The following is a 23,143-nucleotide window of genomic DNA, read 5'->3' as shown; positions in this document are numbered from 1 at the left end:
TTGTAGCAAATGTACCACTCCAGTGCAGGATGTTGATAGTGGGGAGGACTGTGTAAGCGTGGAGGCAGGGGGTATATGGGAACTCTCTGTACTGAGACGTAACTTTCAATGGCAGAGCTACAGTGATTTATTCTAAGTTCATGGACCTTCTCTGCTCATAGGAGCCTCTTTACTGACCGTATATTCATCATGATTGTCCTCTAGCAATCATCACAAATTGGCAACTCAGGGAATAAATCCAATTCAAAGGTAGAATTCATTGGTCCACACTGTGTCTTTATTTTTAAAAAAGATTGAATGCATTTGGGTGGGACATGCTCTCTTTAGTTAACCTTAGTTTCCCCTAGAACCTATGTAGTCTAACACCTGGTCTACCTTACCAATTTATGTCACCTGCCTGACCCCTGACGATATACGAGTTTGTGATACTTGTTTCTGGGGCCTCCTTTTCATGTGGTAGATCATACGATAATAGTCAAGTTACCAAAATCCTCACCACATAGAAACCGAATGCTTTCACAAAACTCACCAGCTTTGTGTGGATGAAGCCACAGAACATCTTTGAAGGATACTTATGAAGAGGTCCAGGAGATCTACCTGAGTATAAGAATTCTTAACAATTTTTGAAAGGGGTCCTGTGTCGCTTTGACAATCTAAGAAAAGCAATGGACCATCTCCCCATGACAGTACCCATACACAAAACATTCTGCAGATAAGTTCATGGAGTTTCTGAACCCTCTGAAACCAGTCTGTATGCCACTCCTGTGGTAGAGTGATTGATAGCCCCATTTAGGCCACTTGGGATAGTGATTAAGGGAATGGACATTGAACTCAGACAAGCATGAGCTAAATCTAGCATATGCTAGGTAGGCAAACTGGAGTTCGTCATTCTACCTCTGAACCTCTATTTCTTCATCTAAAAAATGATGTTAATAATATCTATTCCACAAGGCTGCTGTGAGGATTAAAAGAGAAAGTGTATGTAAAGGATCCTGCACAGTGCCTGGAATATCATAGTATTCTCAGCAAATGAAAATTATTATTATTTAGTGATATTAGTTATCCTTCATGGGTTTTTGATGGTGTTTACCTGGATTGCACACTAGGCTCATCAAGAATTCAACATGGTCCTCCAAATTTCTGCTTACATGTCACTACTCAGAAATCGTTTGAGACCTTTATCTCCCCAGCCCCTCCCCCAAGGCTGCTTCCATGGCACCCTGGACTTGCCCCAAACTAGTGCTATTGTAAGGCATTGTACTGCCTGGTTATCTGTCCATCTGCCCCACCAGTTTCTGCACTCCTTAAGGCCAGTGCCGTGTCTGTTTATGTTCTGCTGCATTCCTGGTGCCTAGCACATAATAGGGGCAAAATAAATCTTGAATAAATTAATAAGTAGGGAGAAAAACAGCTTCCCCAGTAAGCTATTAGAAAAAGAGTGGCTGGTGGAGGTAAGAGAGCTTTTCACTCACTCTGCCTTGGCCTGAAGGCTAAAGCTTTGAGGGGATCAGAAGGAGCTGAAAAGAAGACAAATGCTAAAAACTGGCCTTGACTTTCTTTCGACCAGAATGTTTGGTTAACTAGCCCACAAATCTACTGTTCCCTCTGATAGCTCTGAAGCCCTTTAAAGTACTTTCTGAGTCATGAAAGAAAGGACATTCCAGTCAGTAGAATATTAGTTTGAATGCTTACCATTTTTAATTTGTATTTAAATTCTTTGGAAATTGACCTTTACTGTTTAGAACATACTGTAACTTTTTTATTAAACAGAATATCCGATTAAATAACTCACACTATTCACTAGTCATGTGATATTACAGCGAGTTTATTAGAGTCTCTTATTGAAGAAATCCTGTTCTCATTGTTAACCACACAGTGAAAGCATCTCAGCTGGTCATTAAGCTCTGCCTCCGTCTAACCCTAGTGACACGCAGATATTTGTAATTCCTCCAAGTTCTAGAAGCTCCATTTAGTGGCTCCCCAGCAAGTGAATTTAACAGGCTTCTTGTGCAGAAGCAACTTAGCCCTTTCTGACCCCAGTGAGTAATTAAGTGGGTAGTAGTTAGATCAGTGGAAGAATGGACTTTTCTGCCTAGTGGAGATTTTCCATATAGACCAACATATGATACCAATTTTCAGAGAATTGAAATGCACATAAACAAAGCAAAATATTTTAATCTCTTTTTGTTTTAAAGGGCACTCTATGATCAACAACTAGTGCCAGTTACACAATTCAGCACTCTCAGTATTGGAGATTGAGCTGGTGCCGTATTACACTTTGGGCATGCTCTCAAAGTTTATTTTAACCATTTATCTCTGTATCATAAAATTAAAGAGCAGATTGTGGCAGGAAAAAAAAACAGTATTTTAGTTTTGTGGTGGCTAAGTCTGTAGATGGAGAGAATTTTATGACTACTTCCAAAGCTTATATTCTGAAAGAAGGCTCATTTTTGATATAGAAATGGTAAAAATGTGGGTGGCCTCAACAGCTGTAATTTTTATAAATTAAGTACAGAGATGCCGTCTGCCAACATTTGAAATTGGCGTTCTGTGCAGCCAGAAACTCTGATCTTCACTGTTATCTAATTTGAGATTTTAGTTACTATTTCCAGGTTATTAACCTCCACATCTGGACTCCCAGTGATCCCCCATCAGGATGCCCCTGCTGCTTCAGTATTGATCAGCAGCGTCCTCTTTCCCAACAGGTGATAAATTTATTAGTAACTCTCCAGGCTGCCCCAGCTTTAGGCAATTGTCTTCTTAAGAATTATGGTATTTATTCGTTGGAGGATAATAAGACAAGGGAAGAAGTCAAATAATTTCGCCTGTAATTTGCAGCTGTTTCATACAGAGCTATGCTTCACAGAGAAAAGAGACTGCAGTTCAGATATTATATAATGTCCCCTACTTTGCTTAAGACATTGTGAATAATTTTTTTACAGGATGCACTTTATTTATGAGCGGGTCCCTCCATAGAAAGAGCTTGTTAGGGCTTAATGCTGATGAATGGAGACAGCACCATTCACACTTCCAGGTTATGGTCTGTCAGTGCTTTCATTATATGCACTAACTTATAAGGATTTATTTATTTTCTCACAAATGTATAAATGTACTCCAAGCTAAACATGCTGTCTGGACATCTGAGCCCAATGTTTTCCTTGGCGGAGGTGAGGCGGTGTGGGGACTCAAGCTGTTGTTTGCTATTCTTCCCATCTCCACTCCCATCCATCCTGCATCACTGCCTAACCTTGTGGTAATATCAGAGATCTATATATTTTTTGCTTGCTCTAAAAATAAATACTGTTTAACATTTTAAGCCCTAAAGTGGTTTTCTCAATGCAGTTTGATTCCTTTCTTATCCAAAGACCATCCCTTCAATTGTGTCTTAAATGCTAATGAAAATGCTGTCAGTAAGTGTATCAATGGACTTCGCCATTGGAACAAAATATGCCACAACGTTGAGTACCAAATTTTGGAAATCTGAGTACAACAATATCAAAATATGAATGTCAGTTGAATCTTCAGATCTTGCTAGCCCCAGATGGCTTTATGTGCTCTGAAATCACATACATCCCCCTCTCTGAAGAATAAAGTTTAAAATATACTGGGCATGTGCCACCTCCTCCTACTCAACGTAACAAACAGCTACACATCATACTGCATTGTCAACATCCCTGGGCTGTAACAATATTCGTTATGGAAAGGGAAACCCCCTCCTCTCCAAGAAATGGCAGAAATAATCCTCTTTTTCCTGCCTGGAATTTCCAATTTGGTTTTTAACCTCAGGGAAAATTAAATACCCCTTAAGCCCCACCAGTGAAGAGTTTGCGAAGTGGCTGTTTGGGAAATTTGTGTGTGTGTGTTGCTTGGTTGTTTGGTTGGTTGGTTAGTTAGTCAGTTAGGGAAGGAAAATGAGAGGAAACATAAATATGTACATATAAAATATGCCTAGCTGTATTAATAAAGCACACAGTCTCTAAAAGCCCTCTCTACTATTTCCTTCTCAACTCCAAGCAAAAGCATAACCCAATCAAATTTAATTAAAAAGTCTCAAGGAAAAAGGAGTATTTTGTAATTTGGACCATGATAAAAGAAATTGCTGTACAAATATATGAAAGGAGACTATCCTACAACTGTCAGCCAAATAAGCCCTGAAGGCCAATCGTGAGTATTTAATAAGCTCATCCCTGGAATTCAGCTGACATGAACAGAGAGAGAGAGAGAGCAGTTCACACTGCTTAGAATTTCACAAAAATTAAAAGTGGGGAAATCATGTTTAGTCCAGGATTATCCTCCCTGGATTGGTACAAACTTTGCCCTCTTATGAGGATGAGGAGTGTAGTAGTCAAGGAACAGAACTGTTCTCCGTGCTGTCAGAATAAAGATGTAAGGACCTCCCCACTGTACTGGTTTCTGTGGGAATACATTTATTTCTCTATACCTTTTGCGAATCTGCTCCAATTTTCAGGGGATTAGATTCTCTAAATTTACTACCTCCTAGTTAGAGCAACACTTTGAAAGTATTCGTCTTAGTTTCCATGTACCTGGATTCTTTGTCCTTTAGCCCTCACAGAACTTGGCACAGTGACATTCAGTATGTGTTTGTAAATAATTCTTCACATCATACACATCAAGCTTATCTGTTCTCAGCCTTCCTCTCTCCAGACTTGAGTCTTCATCTTTCAGTTCATTATCTTATGAAAACAGCCAGATTTTAAATTTCACACTCAGTGATATTTAAGGCAGACGTCATAGAAGGTGATCCCAAATCACAGGCCTACCACAGACCAGACCAAATTCTACGCATTCAGGAAACCGATTTTGCTGAAATACGGACAAAAATAAAAAGCAGATGTACCGCTTGGTTCATCCTCAGTCCAAACGTTCTGGAGATGAAAGAAATGTTCAAGTGCCGTCATCCCTTGACATACTCAATCTTAAAAGTCTTTTTTAAAAACCTCCTTAAAGGTCCTTATACCTCTAAAAATGAGAAAGGGGCTTATTGACATGGAATTTCCCTTGTTTGGACATGCTGGTTTCCTTGGAGAGCTCACCAAAACATAGATGTCTTTAGAGGCATTCAGGGGATGTTGAAATGAATCTGTGACTTTTATAGATGTTAAGGATTCATACTTCATGAGGAACATCAGGATTAATCAAAGTACACTATAAAGCTGAGTCTTAATATTAACCTCCTGCCAACGAATTGGCTCATCTAAAAGCAGTTTATTAAGTTGAGCTTATAAACTGTCCTTAGATGAGTTCACTCTGCAAGGAAAATTAGAGTGGTGTGCGTGCATGCCCACACACACACACTAATAGGACATACTTGTTATCACAGATGTTCCTAACTTTAACATACATTCTGAGTTTCACGAGGTCTGAATAAAGGAGAGGTGGGAGAAGACTAAATTGTAGACGAGTTTTAAAGTGATGCCGTGTGGTTATTTTCAAGAGCACTGTCAAAAGCACCAAGGAAAGCAGGAGTTGAGCCATATGTTCTTTATATGTGTCTGACACTTTTTAAATGTATTATTTCATATGATACTTCTGACAACCTAGGTGTCGAATAACCAGCTCACCCAAGTTTGTCCAGGACTATCCCAGTTTTAAAGCTGAACTTTGCCTCACTGCCAGGCAAACCAAGATAGTTGGTCACCTTAGCTAGGTAAGGCAGGGAAAGATGTTCTAACACCAATTTCCAGCTTGGGGGCATAGTTTCCCCTACACCACCAACGCGCAATTCTCCAACACCAGCTGGATAGCCTACAATTCAGCTCAGTTCTGACACTACCTACCCAGAGATAGCATCTGATCCCACAGATTAAGGGTTCAGTCCTACAAGACGTCCCCCTACTTCAGACTCCACTCAAAAGTCCAGGGTGTCACCTGTGTTTCTAACCGACCAACTGTAGATTGGAGGTGCCAAGGACCCCCTCCTCGGTTTCAATTAATTTGCTACAGAGACTCACAGAACTCAGAGAAACGGTTTAGTTACTGTATTACCGGTTTATTATAAAAGGATATAGCTCAGGAACAGCCAGATGGAAGAGACGCATACGGCAAGGTGTAGGGAAAGGATGAGGAGTTTCCATGCCCACTCCAGATGTGTCACTCTCCCCAACTTGCCACGTGTTTGCCAACCCAGAAGCCCTCTGAATCACATCTTTTTGGTTTTTATAGAGGCTTCATTACAGAGGCATGATTGATTACATCATTGGCCATTGGCAATTGATTCAACCACCAGCGTTCTCCCCTCACTAGAAATCAGAGGGTAGGACTGAAAGTTCCAACCATCTAATCACATGGTTGGTTCTCCTGGCAACCAACCCTCATCCTTAGATGCGATCCAAAGTCATCTTATTAACATAACAAAATACACCTTTATCTCTCTTGCCACTTAGGAAATTCCAAGAGTTTTTGGTGCTCTGTGCTAGAAATGAGGATGCAGACAAAATACATATATTTCTTATTATAAATCATAATATCACAGGCAGGTATTCTTTCGCATATCTTATCAAAGAGGAGGCTGAAACTTGGAGAGACGAATGACTCAATCAAAGTCACACATCAGTTGTAAGTGGTATACCAAGTATTAGAACCCAAGCCTTCTAATTGCTATTCTACATTTTCCAAGAAACCAGGATGTGATTAACATAGTGTGTAAAAACCACTACTGTGAGGATTTTATTGGCTTTTATTTTTCCTAGAAGTTTAACCATTCCCTTTGTGACACCATGATTTTGCTCTCCAATCCTCCTCTTAATGGATAAGACAGAGAAAAAACTCAGTCCAGTTTATCAGAATTATTATAGACTCTGTTAACTGAGTGTGAATTGATGAAAATCATTTTAATGCTTTCCAAGTCAGTTATTTCTAATGCAACTATGAAAATAAGCAGTGGCCTGTTCATCTGCACCCTAAAAGAAATGTAACATATGCTGCCTCCTCTGTCTTTTCCCATTTATCTTAAAGAGGACTTTTTTTCTTTTTGTGGGGATAAGCAAGTAGCAGGGGGTTGGAAAGGTAAAACTGGGCAACACAAAATTATTAGACCTGGCTTTATCTCTGCATGTTACATTTTGTCATTTCTTCTCAATACACAAAGAAGTGAATGTGTGTCCAAACAAACCTCTCCCATTACTGTCCTGTCTGTGCTGAGCAAAATTGAATCCATATGTCTTTACAATGACTTTCCATTTCTATGGCTTCTTTCAAAATACTGATCTTGGTGCAAATGTGGCCCACTAGACTACTAATGCTCATTTGCTCTTTCCCAACAGGCATCACAGTTGATAGGCATGGATTCATTTACTTTGTGGATGGCACTATGATTCGAAGAATTGATGAGAATGCTGTGATCACAACTGTAATTGGCTCAAACGGTCTGACTTCCACACAGCCACTGAGCTGTGACTCAGGAATGGACATCACTCAGGTAGGCACCAATGGTTTTCAAGTGTTGTCACTATTTGGCATCATGGAAATGGATAACAATTTTCTCATACAGAAATTGGGTAGAAAGGAAGCCTGGTGTATCTATTATAACACCAGGTAGCAGAAGTTTCTCTTTATGTAACTTACTTTTTTCTTCCTCAGAAAAACTAAGAAAATGGTAAGCTGGGAGGGGAGTGATGCTAGGTGGAATATTGGCATAAGAATTGGGGTAAAGTCTCTCAAATTTGAATTAATTAGAGTGTAAGGCCAATCTCATTTATTGAATATTTTCCAAGATATATAATTTTATTATTTTTAAATAATACAATAACTCACATTTGGAAAAGTATTGACTACTAAAGTCTTTAGAAATATTTCTTAATGAGTATATGAGCATGCCTTCCTATTCATGTGTATGAAAATTGCTATCTCTAGGGTGTTTGAAAGTTTTAAGTAAAAGTAATATTCCCTCTGAGATCTATTTTACATTTATTCACTAGAGCTTTTTGCCAGTGAGAATAAAAGGGGAAATTCAGTGTAACTCTCACCTGGGTCCAAAATTCTAGTTTTACCACAATTCTACAAAATTAGGATTAGACATGAAGAAAGATTAAGGAGCATGCAGCACAGTCCCAGCAGCCTGTGGATGTCTTTTTGATTCTGCAGACACAAGAGGTTGGTGTGTAAAATGAGAGAATAGACTAGACAATCCTCAAAGGGACTTTCAAGGTCTAATATTCCACAAATCTTTGACTCTGATGAACTAGATTATCAGATAATCTTTTCAAATGAATTAGAGTAGAAGTTGAGACTTTTAGGATTGGTTAGATGTATCAGGGAGGATGGTTTTGACTGCAAATAGTAAAATATGTATCTAAAAGTAATTTAAATAATGTTTCATTATCTCACATAGTGAGATGACCAGAGGTAGGCAAAGGTGTCAAGAGATTTCCTTCTTGTGTCACATTGGCTGGAATCAACTCATATGCCCATGCCTTCACCAATCACTAGCAAAGAGGAAATGAGATCTCCAAAGCAGATTCAGACCCTCTGGAACTGGGTCACCTTCCCTGAGCACATTGCTACCTAATTCTTGAGCCAAAATCAGGGGTCTGTTAACAAGGAATGGAGGATTGCTGTTGGATAGGAAACTAGTGATATTCTCCACAGTTAGAATAATTCTGTTGCTTCATTCTTCATATCACCTGAAAGCTATGATAACAAGGAAAGTAAAGTGAATATACCACTCAGAAACCTTGCTTTAGTCATTAGCTCTAATGTCCCCTCCCATCTCCATCCTCCATGCATAAAATACTAGAAATGCGCCTATTTGGGGGTTACTTCTTCTCTATGTGCCCCTGCCTCACCCCAGAAACTCAGAAAATGGTCAAATATAGTCAACTACAAAAATCAAGTGGGAAGTGGAAGGCCTGGAAAATTCACAAAGTGAATGAACCATTCTTAAGAGAGATTTGGGTGGATCAGGCTATCAAGTCCTAGAGCAGCCTAACTTTCCATGGTGCAAAATCCTGCAGAAGGCAAGGAAAAGGAGCATTATTTATGGCAGTAAGGAAGGGTGTGAGTGTGTTTATATGGAGGAGGGGGACGAAAGAGACAAGATGCACGTATATGATTCACTTGTGGGATATTTTTAACTTAAATTAGGACGCTTAGTGTTGCAATCAGTCAACTCTAAACAACTTATCTGTTTCTGTGTGGAAAACTTATGCTGAAGAGAGAATTCTTTGTCTAAATAGAGCAAACATATGATCCTCAGCACCATGAGAAGGGTTCTTTCTCACATGACGCTTTGCAAGCCATAATTGCCACCATAAAAGCTACCTTGTCTCTCTCAGGTTGGGATGTAGAGTACAGCCCATTGAACAGGAGCCCTGGTAACCCGGAGCACATTTTCCCTGTGGCATTTCATTCCAGGCTTCAATTCTCCTGACACTCCCCCTTCCCTTTTCCTTATACAACTTCAGCTTTGGAAAAACAGTAGTTTTTTGTGTTTTTTTTTTGGCGGGGGGGATGCGGAGTTGAGTGGGGGGATGAGGTGGGTGGTGGGTGTTAAAAACCAGCAGGACTGACTGGGAAAGAAAGCAGGCTTCGTGTCCAAGTTATTTGGCAGCTATCTCTGCTGCTGTCCACCTTTTCCTGTTCCGTGCTTGAAGCACCCTAAAGAGTAACTAGGGTTTTTCCTTTTAGGCTGGCACAGAACAGTAAGTCCTTACTGATCGCTACCTCGGTGTCCAGATTATGACCCTCCACCTTTATTAGGTGCCTGCTTCTCATGGCCCTATTTCTTCAGTCTGAAATTTATATCTACTGGTCCAAATCCCATTCCCCACCCTCCTCACACCTCACCTTTTCCATGGGACCCTCCCCTAATGGTTCAAGTTCTCACTGTTGTCTCCTTCTCTTACTGAAATTTAATATTACCACGTTTAATATGTAATCTGTTCTCTGTGGCCAAACAGTGTGTCCAACTAGCCTCCCAAGGTAGACTGTATGTTCTTTGGACATGCATAGTAAGTGCTCAACAGGCACAGTTAACATGTATACTGATACCATGGTGCAAAGAATATGGAGAAGTAGTGAGAGATGAAGCTAGAGAGGTAAGTGGAGATGATATGGTAAAGGAACTTATAAACATGATATAGTGGACAATGGAGAGCCAATAATAGCATCAAGCAGAGAAATGCATTTTTAAAATAGTATTAAGCTTGGAAATTCATTTTTAAAAGATCATTAGCTGTACTATAGAGAACTGAGTGGAGAGAAGCAGTGTTAGAGGCAGTGAGACCACTTAAGAGACATTTGAAGTAATATAAATGTGACAAGGACGAAACATCAATATATAAATGATTAGCACCTTTTCACAGGACTTCCATATAAATTAAATTGCTTTCCAATGTTTTTCTGGATGTTCAGATGATATTTCTTTGGGATACAACTCTGTGATGACACTGACCATAAAGTTGCTCAGCTTTATCTGGGTCGCATAGGCAAGCAATGATAATGGCCAAATCTAAAGTGTTAGCAGTATGGGGGCTGGCCCCGTGGCCGAGTGGTTAAGTTCACGCGCTCCGCTGCAGGCGGCCCAGTGTTTCGTTGGTTCGAATCCTGGGCGCGGACATGGCACTGCTCATCAAACCACGCTGAGGCAGTGTCCCATATGCCACAACTAGAAGGACCCACAACGAAGAATATACAACTATGTACTGGGGGGCTTTGGGGAGAAAAAGGAAAAAATAAAAAAAAAATCTAAAGTGTTAGCAGTATGGATTAAGAAAGCCAGACAGATTAGAGAAATATTGGAGCTAAAATCAAAGAACTTGCTGGCTGACTTAATTCTGGAATTAAGGAAGTTCTTGTGTGGTGGTACCACTTACTGAGATAAGGAACATAAGTGGAGGAGAAGCAGGTTTGGGTGAGAGGTACATCATGGGTTCAGTATGGGGCATGCTGAGTTTGAGGTGCCAATGTACATTCAGGTAAATATATTTGGCAGGCAATTGGATATAGGTCTAAAGCTCAAGGCCTGAAATGGAGATTAGATTTGAGATCATCAGCTTACACATGGTGATGACAAATAGGGGAGTAGATGAAATCCTCCAGGGAGGGTGCATAGCATTTAAAAAAAGGAAAAGCTTAAGACCAAACTTCAAGGATATCGGTATTCAGGAGAAGGCTGAGGAATGGGAGCCCATAAAGGGGCTGAGAGGAAGAGACCTGACAGGTGGGAGGAAAACCAGGAACGTGTGTTTCAAAAAAGCCAAGGGAAACAAGCTTTTCAAAAGGAAAGGAATGGTTAATATCAAATGCTGCTTAGAGGTCATGTAAAATAAGGTGTTTTTTTAAGAAGCTATTTGGTTTGACAGCATTTGTGACTCTGATAAGAGTGGCTTTGGTAGAGTGCTAATTAAGTGGAGTCAGATTGCTGTGGTAGAGTGGGAGGTGAGGAAAAGGGGAGAGTGAAAATAGGTCACTCTTTTGAGATGTTTAGCTGGGCAGGGGAGGCTTTGCCATGGAAGTAAATCAGCTCGCAGGTGTGTGCAAATCAGCACCCAGGCGTGGCACGAGAGGACGAAACTTGGAGCACAGGAATGAAATCAGACAGATGAGTGGATAGAGTGTCTACCAGGAGGAAGCCAGTGTGTGGCACAGCTTCCCAGATGCTCAGCCTCTATAGCCAGAGTTTCCCCTGTCTCTTTAGAAAACTGTGGCATAATAGGGACCTATATTTCCTATGACTGCGCTTAAGAACATGGACTGTCTTCAGCTAGAGGGAAGCAAGCTGAGTAGGGAGCTTCATAACACCTTCCCAGAGCAAAGCCCCAGTTGTTTATAGTAGTACTTACAGTGATCCAGCTGAGCTTACACAGTGCTCAGTTTCATATTTCAGTAAATCAAAATATATTGATGGGTAAGGGTGGAGACAAATGTCTAAATGAGAACACACAGATTCTGCTGACAGGAACAGACAGGAGAGAAAATAGAGGCCTGTGCTGCAGCATGAAGATTTGAATCAGACCTTTTGAAGAGCTTACTGATTCTAAGACCATGTGGCAGCATCATACATTATCAAAAGATCTTAAACAGTCCCCACCTTTTGAAACTTTTAAAGCAAATGTTGGATGGCAATAATCTATGAATGTCGAAATACAGACCTCTCTGGAGTCAAGAAGATGGATCAACTGTTTTCTCAAGGTCCCTTCCAACTCCATGAAGATTTCACTACAGAAATACACAGAATACACAGAAACAAGTCCTAAAGTTCCTTGTTACTTTTCCTACATTTCAAAACCAAAAGATCCCAAACAAGGGTGGGCCCATCCACGCTACCATAGTACATTTGGAAGCTGGGAAGTGATGCAGAGAACAGTCCTCTCTTTCTTACTTACTTTTATCTTCTGCGCTTTTCTGAGGCAAACCTGAGCCCTGGGAAGAATCAGTCCTCGATAGCTTACCCTAATCTTCAGTAGATCATGATGTCTCCCTATGGTGATTCTAAGAATAACTGCTACCACTTATTGAGAGCTTACTATGTGCCAGGAACTATGCTAAGCATCTCATTCACACTGTTCCATTTTATCTCCACAACCCAGCCACCCCTGAAAGGTAGGTATAATTATCCCCACCCACAGAGAGAAAACTGTTGTCAGAAAGATTCTATATTGTGCTATGACAATAGAGCTATTAAGTGATAGAACCAAGATTCGAGCACAAACTTTCTGACCCCTACTGTACATTTTTCCAACTTCTACATTTTCAACCACAATTGGAGATGACCAAATATCATCGTATTTAGTGGGTGAAAAATGTCATTTGGTTGAGGAATATGCTATTTATTCACAGAATGTGCGTTTTGTGGCACTTAGGAAATAGTTTAATAAAATCTAATCATCTCCAGAAATGAAATTTACTTTGACAATAAAATCAGCCATTTGTTCAAAATCAATATCTTTTTTGATTTACTGAAATGTGAAACTGAACTCTTGGTATAAACTCTGAAGCATAACTGCCCTTTGTAATCACCGCTATAAACAACCAGGCCTTTCACTTCAGGAGATGAGTTGATTATGAAGAGATTGGGATCTTTATTTCTGTTGCTGCTTTTGAATCATCCTGCTCTGGTAATTCACTTCCATCTCGTGCCTGACTAGAATGGAATTGGGAGTTAGACCAAGTCTCTTGGTACCATAGCAAATTTGAGAATTGATTTACTCCTTGGAGCCAGCCAAATGCTCTCCCCAAAATCAGCCTAATAGCAGATACACAAGCAACATGGACCTTGTATGCACAAATAATCCTGTTGAACCACTGTCCATAAGGCACACGCTTTGAGGTGTTTGTCTAGAGTGTCCAATATATAACCAGTCCTCCATAAATGCTTGTTGGATCATCTGTATATTCCCCAGTGGTTCCCAAAAGCACCCATTTGTCAGATGGGCTTAACAGGTGGAGGGAGGCATCATCCACGGTTATGAAGGAAGGACAGTAACTGGTTCTTTGGAGGAGCAAACTTTGGCCCCGTGCATTTAACCTATTGAGCTAGTCTACTGGGAATCCTATTCCTCTTTCCAGTCATTTGATGTTGGACTTTCCTCCAGAATATTCTCGTAGCAACAGTCCAACCTCTCCTCAATGCCTCGTGATGAAGATCTCCCTACCTCCTCCAGGCAGCTCATTCCATCTTTGAATGTCTCTGACTGATGGAAAGCTCTCCTGGGATTCCTTTAACTTTAACTTTTTAATCTTCCTTTAACTTTCACCATCTAGTCTTACTGCAGTTCTTTAGGCCCTGTGTTATTAATTTAATCTGTTTTCTATGAACCAAGCACTATACTAGGTACTTTCATATATGTTATCTTATTTAATTCTCATGATAATCCATCAAGGTAAGTATTATGTTCCCCTATTCTTAATAAACATGAAAAACAAGGTTCAGAGGAGTTGAGTAACTTGGTCAAGGTCTCATAACCAGAAAGTGGCAGAGTTGAAATTTGAACCTGGTCGACCTGATGCCACAGTTCACATTCTTTTCACCAAACTGGTGTATCAGACTGCCTTCTCCACATGACAGCCTTCTCAGTCTATGTGAACAACTCTCTCAGGCCTCCTACGTCACATCCCCAGTTGATTGAACTGTATCTCACTTGGCATGGTTTTGAGTTCCTTCTCCAATCTCATCACTCTTCTCTGAACATTTTCCCATTTATCTACATCTCTTTGAAAGCGAATCTTCCAGAAATGAATGAAATAATCCAGATGTGCTCTAACTCAGAGGTAGGATGGAGAGTATCACAACCCTCTTTCTATATTCTCTGTTTCTGTTCATTTTGTCTGGTGGTTTTCAAAAGGACTTTTGCCAAAGAACGTTTACTTCAAACAAAATAAGTCCCCATTTATAAAACTGATGCAAACAGCAGATTCAAAGAAGAAATAGTATCCCAGAATCTTCCTTATTCGGGCTCACTCCCGCTCAATGGTAGTTCACATGGTGACCCCCAAGGGACTTTTTCAAAATGCTAAGGAAATAAAAAGCACAGATTAAGAAATCATAGCTAAAGTTGAATTGGATTTTTGGACACTTCTGACGTAAGATGTGATTACAGAGTACTAAAACTTCACGACTCTCATCCCCCATCTCCTCATCTTGTACTTGCACAGCTGGTTATTTGCATCATAGTGCAAGATCTTACATTAGTCTGTATTCAATTCCATCTCAATATATTCAGTCCATATCTTTGTATTCTTCTGTTATTACCCAATATCTTCACTATCCTTCCCAGCCTTGTGTCACCTATGGATTTGATGAATGCTTTCTTTGTCTTCACTGATGATAAAGTTGATGGATAGATAGGCCAGGATGAAATTGTGGCACCACTAGACTAGTTATCTGTTAGGTTATGAACCTGTTTGTTTGAACTATCACCTATGAGTTGTGTTTCATAGTAGATCAGAAAATCAATATAATGGCCTCTGACCAGCTTTAAAAAACAAAGAAATAGAACAAAAAAATTCAGACTACATCCTGTGTATTAAGGGTAAGTAAGTAATTATCTTTCATGAAACTTTTATTTCAATTGTGTATCCTGGATAATGGTGTAAAATATATTTCTAACCGAGAGTACAGTCAAAACAAGTTTGAAAGCCACTACCCTCGCCTCTATTTCCTCCAACTTATCCCCAAAGGTATCCATGAGAAACTTTATGAGGTTGGTAACTCTGTTTAAAAAGAAAAAAAATCCCTTGACATAATTTATTTCCAGTCATAGTATCTATAAACACCACTTCCTCATCTAAGAACTAACAAACAGTTATTTAATAACACATTCAAGGATCTTTTGCAAATCAACATCAGGTTCCCTCCCTGGAGTTCGTGGGGCATATCTTCTGATTCTTCTTGAAGTTGGAACTAGGTTTAGCCATCTCTAATTTTCAAGCACGTCTTCTACTGCCCACTATTTCTCAACAGTCACAAAAAATGGTTCTAAAAACCAATTTGCAAGTTGTCTCTAACAGGTAATTCTTCCTGGTCGGGAAACTTGAACTCAGTTTAAAGAATTTAGGTGCTCTTTTACAGTCCCTTGAACCCATTCTGGACTTTAGTAACTTTGAATCAATGTTCTTTGTGGTCATTCACCTTAACAAGGAAAACAAAACTTCCCCTCTCTCATGCATCAGCATTACACCACCTGCCCCAGGCAGATCTCTCCCTCCCCTCGTTGTCTTCCACTCTCTACATAACAGAAAAGGCCATTTTCCATTCTCCTTAGAATTTTTTGCAAGCTTCAGATAAATTAACCACAACTGAATAGAAGAGGAAATATAAAGCCTCCTCTCCAAAATCTACATGTCAATTCAACTTTATACAAGTGGATTCAGCATTTTTCTGTGGTTTTGAAAAAATATATATAATAACATCCAGGCGTGAAAAGTTATAGCAATCAGGGGAGGAAAAATAAAAGAAACAATAGTTTTATAACAGAAAAAGCATCTTCTTTTCCCCTTCTCAAACTCTTGCCTAATGTCTCTCATTGTCTCTTCCTTTCTCCCTTGCCAACCCTTTCGTGTCTACAGAATGTCCTCTATCACCCTGAGTGAAATGGATGATATTGAAACTTGAGTTCTTCAGGGGTTACTTGCCGTTCTTTGCGCACTACCATCACTCTCCCATGTGCACACTGAGAAAGAACAGAATTAGATCTTTCTATTGAAGGCCATTATAAGTGAAATTCCCTGCAGGGACAGACTTCTGAGTTTTCTGAAGCTCTGTAGGGAATCAAGAAAATCTGAGTTATAATAAGTTTGCTTAAATAAAGAGATCTCCCAGGAGAAAAAAAGAAAGTTTATTTTAAAAGTTCTTGCCTCCAGAGATAATCTCACCACCTCCACCCCATCACACCCTCCCAATACTTCAACGGCTATGGAACCCATCTCACTGTGAAAGCAAAGAAAAGGTCTGTGGCCACACTCGACAATTCAGACAGAGGGAAATGGGATAGAAGGAAGGAGTGAGCTGCAGGTAAACAGCAAAACAGGGAAGATGAAAGCAACTTATCTGAAGTATCTGTACACAGTTCTATCAGGGGCTAGCAACACCAGTGGACAGCAGGCACAGCTAGTGAGAGTCAAAAAGAGGTGACAAAAGGGAGTGGAGAATGGCTCAAACAGCAGATTAACAAGGCCAAGGGAGTAGCAAAATGAAACTAAAAAAGTTATTTCATAACCCGTGTGCCAATCATTTATTTTATCCAATTTAGTCATGGTCAGTTTAACCAACTGAATCAACCACTTCTATAGTGACCACCAAATAATGGATCACATGACATGAAAACTCATACCAGGATAAAGAAAACTTGGTATATACTGTAGGGGAGGAAGACTTTTCCTCTACCTAATGTGGGTTCATCTGGCCAGAGAATGAATTAAATTCACATGAGACAGAATAGCAAGAGAAATTAAACAAAGCTTTATGAGGACCATGGCCCAGGGCCTCTCTGCCCGAAGGAAGAAAGGGCACCGAAGAAGTGGGGTGCACAGAGTGGTTATATACCCCCAAACAGGATATTTCACATATGATTGAAATGTCCCTCCCACAACAGTCACAAGATTGCCCTGTCGGCACAGCGCTTGATGGACACGGCAGATAGTGGGTCTGCTATCTCGGTGGGCGTAGCAGGAGGCAAGTCTATTGTCTCGAGTTGGGTGGTCACAGGTGAGTGCAGCAATCAGTTCCTAGCATAAGGAAAGATGCTTAATCCTTAAGGGAATGCTGACGTTGGGAGGGGTAGGGAAGTCAGTTACAGGAGGTTACCAGACAAGCACAATAAACAAATGCAGATTTAAGTCCTTGCCTTTGGCATTAATTAAGAGTTTCTAGAGACAAGGTCATCCCCTTTCTTCTTCCTGGTCCAGAGAGGAAGGCACCTTTACAGATAGAGATTTCCTTTACAATGTAAATGTGTCCTAACAAAGGGTAAGCAAGTTCCACCCCTCAGAGTCTCCTTCCCTGTCCCAGTTTATCAAAAGCAATCAGCCTCAAATAATCCTCATGCCAAAGAGACATATCTTGGCGTGGCCAAGACCAGTTCCCCACAATACATACAATAGAATACTATGCAGACTTTAAAAAGAAGGAAATCTTGTCACATCCCACAACGTGAATTACCCTTGAGGACATTATGCAAGTTGAAATAAATGGGTCACAAAAAGATGAATACTGTATGATTCCACTTATATGAAGTATCTAAGGTAGTCAAAACCAGAGAAATAGAAAACAGAAAGATGGCTACAGAGGGGAGAGGGAATTAGTGTTTAATGGGTATAGAGTTTCAGTGTTGCAGGATGTAAAAGCTCTAGAGATCTGTTGCACAACAATATGAATATACTTAACACTACTGAACTGTACAGTTGAAAATGATTAAGACTGTAAATTTTATGTTTATGTGTTTTTTTGACAATAATAATAATAAACTCATACCAACCAAACCTCCAATGGATTTTTCCATTTTCTTTCACTGTTCTCAGGCCTGGATAACATCAATAGTGCAGGAACCTAACTGCTCAGCAATTGGTTGTTGCAGCAGTGCAAATGTAAGCATCCTAAATCAGCAATGCTCTGCTCTATTCTTTTGAGCCACGTGCACTCAGTTAATCCACATCAGTCACAGCCAGTTCCTCCTGCTGATCCAAAGGCTCATAGTCTAAATGTAGAAATGGGAGTGGGGGAAGTACTAGTCTCTACAAGGTAAAGAGGGAGCTCAGTCTACATCAACCATGGCAGGAAGGCACTGCTAACTTAGCCATGCTCTTCTCAAAGACTTCAATATATCAATAACCTTAAATGCAGAAGTATTTAATTAGAAAGTGATGGCTATTGAAAAAAAGGAGCAAACTTGCTAACAGACATATTCATAAGCTTGGAATAATTATTCATTTCTTCAGGAGCACTAGGGCATATTTTACCAAAGTTCTCTAGACAGCTGCCTCATCACCCACTTCTCCTTGAACAAGATAGCACGTCTAGTAGAAAGAACATAGACAGTTCGGGGTGTGAGTCCAGATTCTGCCATTTATTAGCAGCGTGACCTCAGGCAAGTTACTTAAGATCTCTGTGTTTGAGCTTCTTCAACAGTAAAAAGTGGGATAAAAACATGTACTGTCTTCTAAGGTTGTCATGATAGTTAAACAAGAAAACAAATATGAAAGAACTTTGTTTTTTGAAAGACACTTGCAACTGTAAATTGTTAGTGTTGATCAGACGTGAAGAGAGAGGTCACATTGGTGTTAGATGTAACCTTGGCTTTTATGTGTTCATTTGCCACAGCACTTAAGTGGGTGGCATGTGAAAGGAAGGTGGCACAAACCTCAATCCATATAGCAGTCAAATTATGCTGTCACAGAGCATGAGATGGCAGTTAATGTTGCTCAGACTCTGATTTGACAGCAGCACCAAGAACCATTAAAAAAGTTTTCTCTGGGGGGCTGGCCCCGTGGCCGAGTGGTTAAGTTTGCGTGCTCCGCTGCAGGCGGCCCAGTGTTTCCTTAGTTCGAATCCTGGGCACGGACATGGCACTGCTCATCAGACCACGCTGAGGCAGCGTCCCACATGCCACAACTAGAAGAACCCACATCGAAGAATACACAACTATGTACCGGGGAGCTTTGGGGAGAAAAAGGAAAAAATAAAATCTTTAAAAAAAAAAAAAAAAGCTTTCTCTGGGAGTCTATTGGCTCTCCACGTTGCTCACCTGTAAATGAGCGATCCATTAGAGTTTATGGCTGAAAATTACATAGTAATGCTAAATAAACACTACTGTTAGTTGCCGTTTCTATATTTTAGAAAAAGAACATCTATTTTTGAATCATTTATTCTGTTCTCCTCTGAAATACGGCGATATAGAAAAAAAATTAAATTATTTTTGTCTACTTCTTGACCCGAAAGAGGTTTCTCTGTAATTTCATATTCAGCACTACACTTGGAAAACAGACACTAGAATTTTAGAGCCAGCTAATTATTCCTTCTTATGAAGGCTAATTCAATAAATGACTCAATTGTTGATTAAGTGTCCTCACTTTTTTTAATGTGAAAGCACTTGGAAATGTATGAACTGCTTTATAAATATAAGGGATGATGTAAGATGTTAATTGGCATCTTCAGGAAAAATTTTCTGTTGATTCATCATACACTTGCTAAAATGGGAGGACACAAGAACAAAATAAATCTGCAAGGTGGTTATTCTGATTTTGTAATATCTGTGGTTGTCAGTCTCTAATTTAAATGCATTCCTGGATAATGTTATTTATTGCTCATTCAGTCCAAACCTACTCTCCTTGCTCTGACAAATGCAGGAAAACTCCTTCTGGAACTGCAAAGGAGAGCCAAACCTTTCTCTAATCCTTTAGCAGAGGGTGCAAGAGACAAAATCAGGCCTCTAGGTAGACTCTCCTTCATAGTTATGCCAATATAAAAAGGCGGTAAAGCATAGTGGTTGGGAACACAGACTACCTGGGTTTGAGTCCTGGGTCCACCACTTGCTAGATGTGTGTCCCTGGGAAAAATTCCTTATCTGTAAGTGGAGATGATGTTACCTTCCTCCATAGGGAAGTTCTGAGTATTAAATGAGCTAATATATATATATATATGTATATATACATATATATATATATCTTAGCAAAGTATCTCGCTCATGACTGCTCAATAAATTAATAGCAGTAGTAGTAGCAGCAGCAGGAGCAGCAGTAGTAATATTTGACCTTCCATTCACAAAACAGAGAATTGAATTGATAATTTACAGAACCAAGATAAAAAGGACAAAGTTTGGAACTGCTATGGAAATTGTGTAATTTTCCCTTCTGTCCTTTGTATGTAGGTGCACCTTTTGCAGAGAGGCATGCGTATACCCGTAGATGAGTTTGATGGGCTATAACAAGCATGTGCTCCAAAGACTGGTCTTAATCTGCTATGACCTTCACAGAATGTGTCATCTGCCTAATGCTGATGTGAAGCTCTGTCTAGATCACTTAAAGGATGGTCACTATAGTCATTGAATGGTGCCCCAAATCCTTCATTTTCTTTCTACTTTCCAGAGGTGTCATGCTGACTATGGAGCTAAGGCTGGAATGTAGTGTGAGTTTCATACAACTGTGAATTTGAAATCAAGAGGTAAAAGAGCAGTTCATTCAGTGGGTGGCCCGTAGCCATCCTAGGTGGCTCAATTTCACAAAAAATTAAACATGAGAGTAGATAAGTAAGAAGACAGAGTTTATCTAAGTCAATATGAAGAATATGACTTTCCTAAGACAAAACAAAGAGGCTCCCAGCTAAGTGGGAAATCAAAAGGAAAGAAGTATGAGGCGGATGTATTCATAAGAAGAAAGCAATGTCTTAGGATTTTTGAAGCAAGTTTAGTCTATGAGCTGCTTTGTCTATCCAATGACCCTTCTGTTTTTATTAAGATATTCAGGCTCCAAGTATGTCAATCAGTTTTAAAAAATTTTAATATATAGAAACCCAAATTTAACAAAATGATAAGCTGGGAAAAGCATTGCACTAAGATGACCCGCAGAATTCCTTTAAATATCATTTCTCTTCTCCAAATTCATTTAAACTCGCTTTTTTAAACTGTGCTTTTCAGGCCTACGTGTCTTGGGTAAAATCACAATCATAGAATAATAACCTATTATCAGAGATATTTGCATGGTTCCCTCCAAAATGACAGCTCGGGCTGTTTATATAAGAAGTAAAGAATAGCAGGCCAACAGATTCAACTCCAGGATATCCAAATTCTGTTGAAATGTCTGCACACAAGCAAATAGCCAGAGTTGTCAGGGACCTTAAAATAAAAGTCAAGTACCGTGCTCAATGCTATATCGAAAACATAATTTATCACATAAATAAAACTCCCTTAGCAGTGTCCTCTTTCCACACAAAGGACAATGGCACGTTAGCTCTTATTAAAACTATTAAGCACCAGAGGAAAAGCATCTTCAAAGTTCAGGGAGAGTCACAAGATGCGAAGCTTGCAAACTACTTTTGAACCACTCAGTCTTCCACAGATTTTGCTCGGCAGGCGCCATGACCTGAAATAAACCTGAAACTCTCTAAGAGACAGAAATATCTAGTTGGTAAATTCAGTGGTTAGCATCTAGGGCTTATACGGCCAATATCCTGGGCTATTTTCCAGTGTAAGCCAGTTGGCCTAACCCTATTTCAGACTATGCCTTTAAACATAGCCCCACTCTCGGTTAACTGTGGGAGGGGAAAGTGCATGAACCAGTGCCAACCCCGTCTGTGTTCAATGGAAGCACAACTCAGAGAGAAAGTTCTATTGACTGTGATCAGGAATGTCATCATTTCATGCAAAAGTTAGCATATTTGGAAAAGTGAACACAGGGACATATAAAACATTTACCAACAGGCTATACCTGTTGAGAGTTGTTTACCTTGAGATATGTAAGAAGAGCAGGCGTTTATTTGGTCCACCTCAGAATACACTTCCAACTCCAAATCAAAGAGAAGAGGATCCTGAAGGAGCAACCCCAATGTCTGACAAGGAGACTCGCAGCAAAAGGGAATATAAAGGATATTTAGTAGTAAATACCGACGTGTTATTATTTATAAGTAAATTCTAAGCACACAGGAAGTGTTGTCATAGGCCAACCTTCTGAACCATTTGGTACAGCATTCTGTCTCCAAAAGGCATATGGGAGCATGGCATGATCCATCATAAAATCAGCCTCAAAAATCAAAAGAATGAGAAGTTTCTAGAGAATAATGACATCAACATGGTTGTTTCAGAGAATCACAGAAGCTCTGGATAAAGCCAATCACAATCAACTTCATAGAGTCCAAGCAAAGTGGATTTATTTTATATAGATATTTTCTGGAAATGGCAGCTTTATAGGCCATTAGACACACAGAGGATACTAGTGACTATTAAGTTCTCTGGGGCCAAGATAGTCTTTGCTGGTTCTTGTTCACCTTTACTAGTTTTCTATTACGGCTCACCTACAATGTGTATTGTTCTTCCTCTGTGCTTATATACGGATTCGTGCTGTGAATATCAGTCAAGATCCACCCAGAAAAACAGAAACCACATTAGTTATTTTAACTGAGAAAATTTCATATAGGTAATGGGCTACAGGGGTATTAGAGGGTTGAGAAAAAAAGAGAGATAATATCTGCAGGAGGCAGCCACCACCTCTAGGGCTGGGGAAACAAAGGAAAGAGGTTGGAATTGTCAGAACCTAGAAAGATGGAGGATTTCCTCCATCGAGGTGGGACCTACTCTTCTGAGAAGAGGATGCCAGTCGGCTGCTTCCAGGACCTCTGAGTGGGCGTGGTGAGACCAATTCTTGCAGTATGGAAAGGAACTGGAAAGTGCAGCCAGCTACTGCTGCCAGGATGAAGAGCTGCCGTTGCAGCAATGCTGACCAGAACAGAAAGCAAGCAGGAAGGAGCAAATCCCTTCTTCCTCTTCTAGCTTCCCAGAATCCTTTTATTTGCCATATTGTCGGGACCTACCAGAAATCCAGGTGGCAAAAGAGAAATGTAGTTTGCAGAGTCCCAACTCCAGCATCACAGAGCAACATCTTTAAAGGGACAAGATTGGAACTGTGAGACAATAGCTTAAAAACTAGCACACTGTGCAATGAGATGTTAGATTTCCATGCCATTGCTGCTGCTGGAGTC

General features: G+C 40.0%; 1 protein-coding gene across 2 annotated transcripts in view; it reads left to right on the top strand.

Moving 5' to 3' along the window:
* Positions 1 to 23,143, top strand: part of TENM1 (teneurin transmembrane protein 1) — a 735,241-nt gene that overhangs the window by 655,591 nt on the left and 56,507 nt on the right. For both annotated transcript variants that reach the window (XM_023633984.2, XM_023633980.2), the window contains one exon: positions 7,284 to 7,438. In XM_023633984.2, coding sequence (XP_023489752.1) covers positions 7,284 to 7,438 — 155 coding nt within the window. The remainder of the gene's footprint in view (positions 1 to 7,283; positions 7,439 to 23,143) is intronic.

This window comes from Equus caballus, chromosome X (genome assembly GCF_041296265.1).
Source record: "Equus caballus isolate H_3958 breed thoroughbred chromosome X, TB-T2T, whole genome shotgun sequence".
Taxonomy (NCBI): Eukaryota; Metazoa; Chordata; class Mammalia; order Perissodactyla; family Equidae; genus Equus; species Equus caballus.
This window is presented reverse-complemented; position numbering and strand designations above follow the sequence as displayed.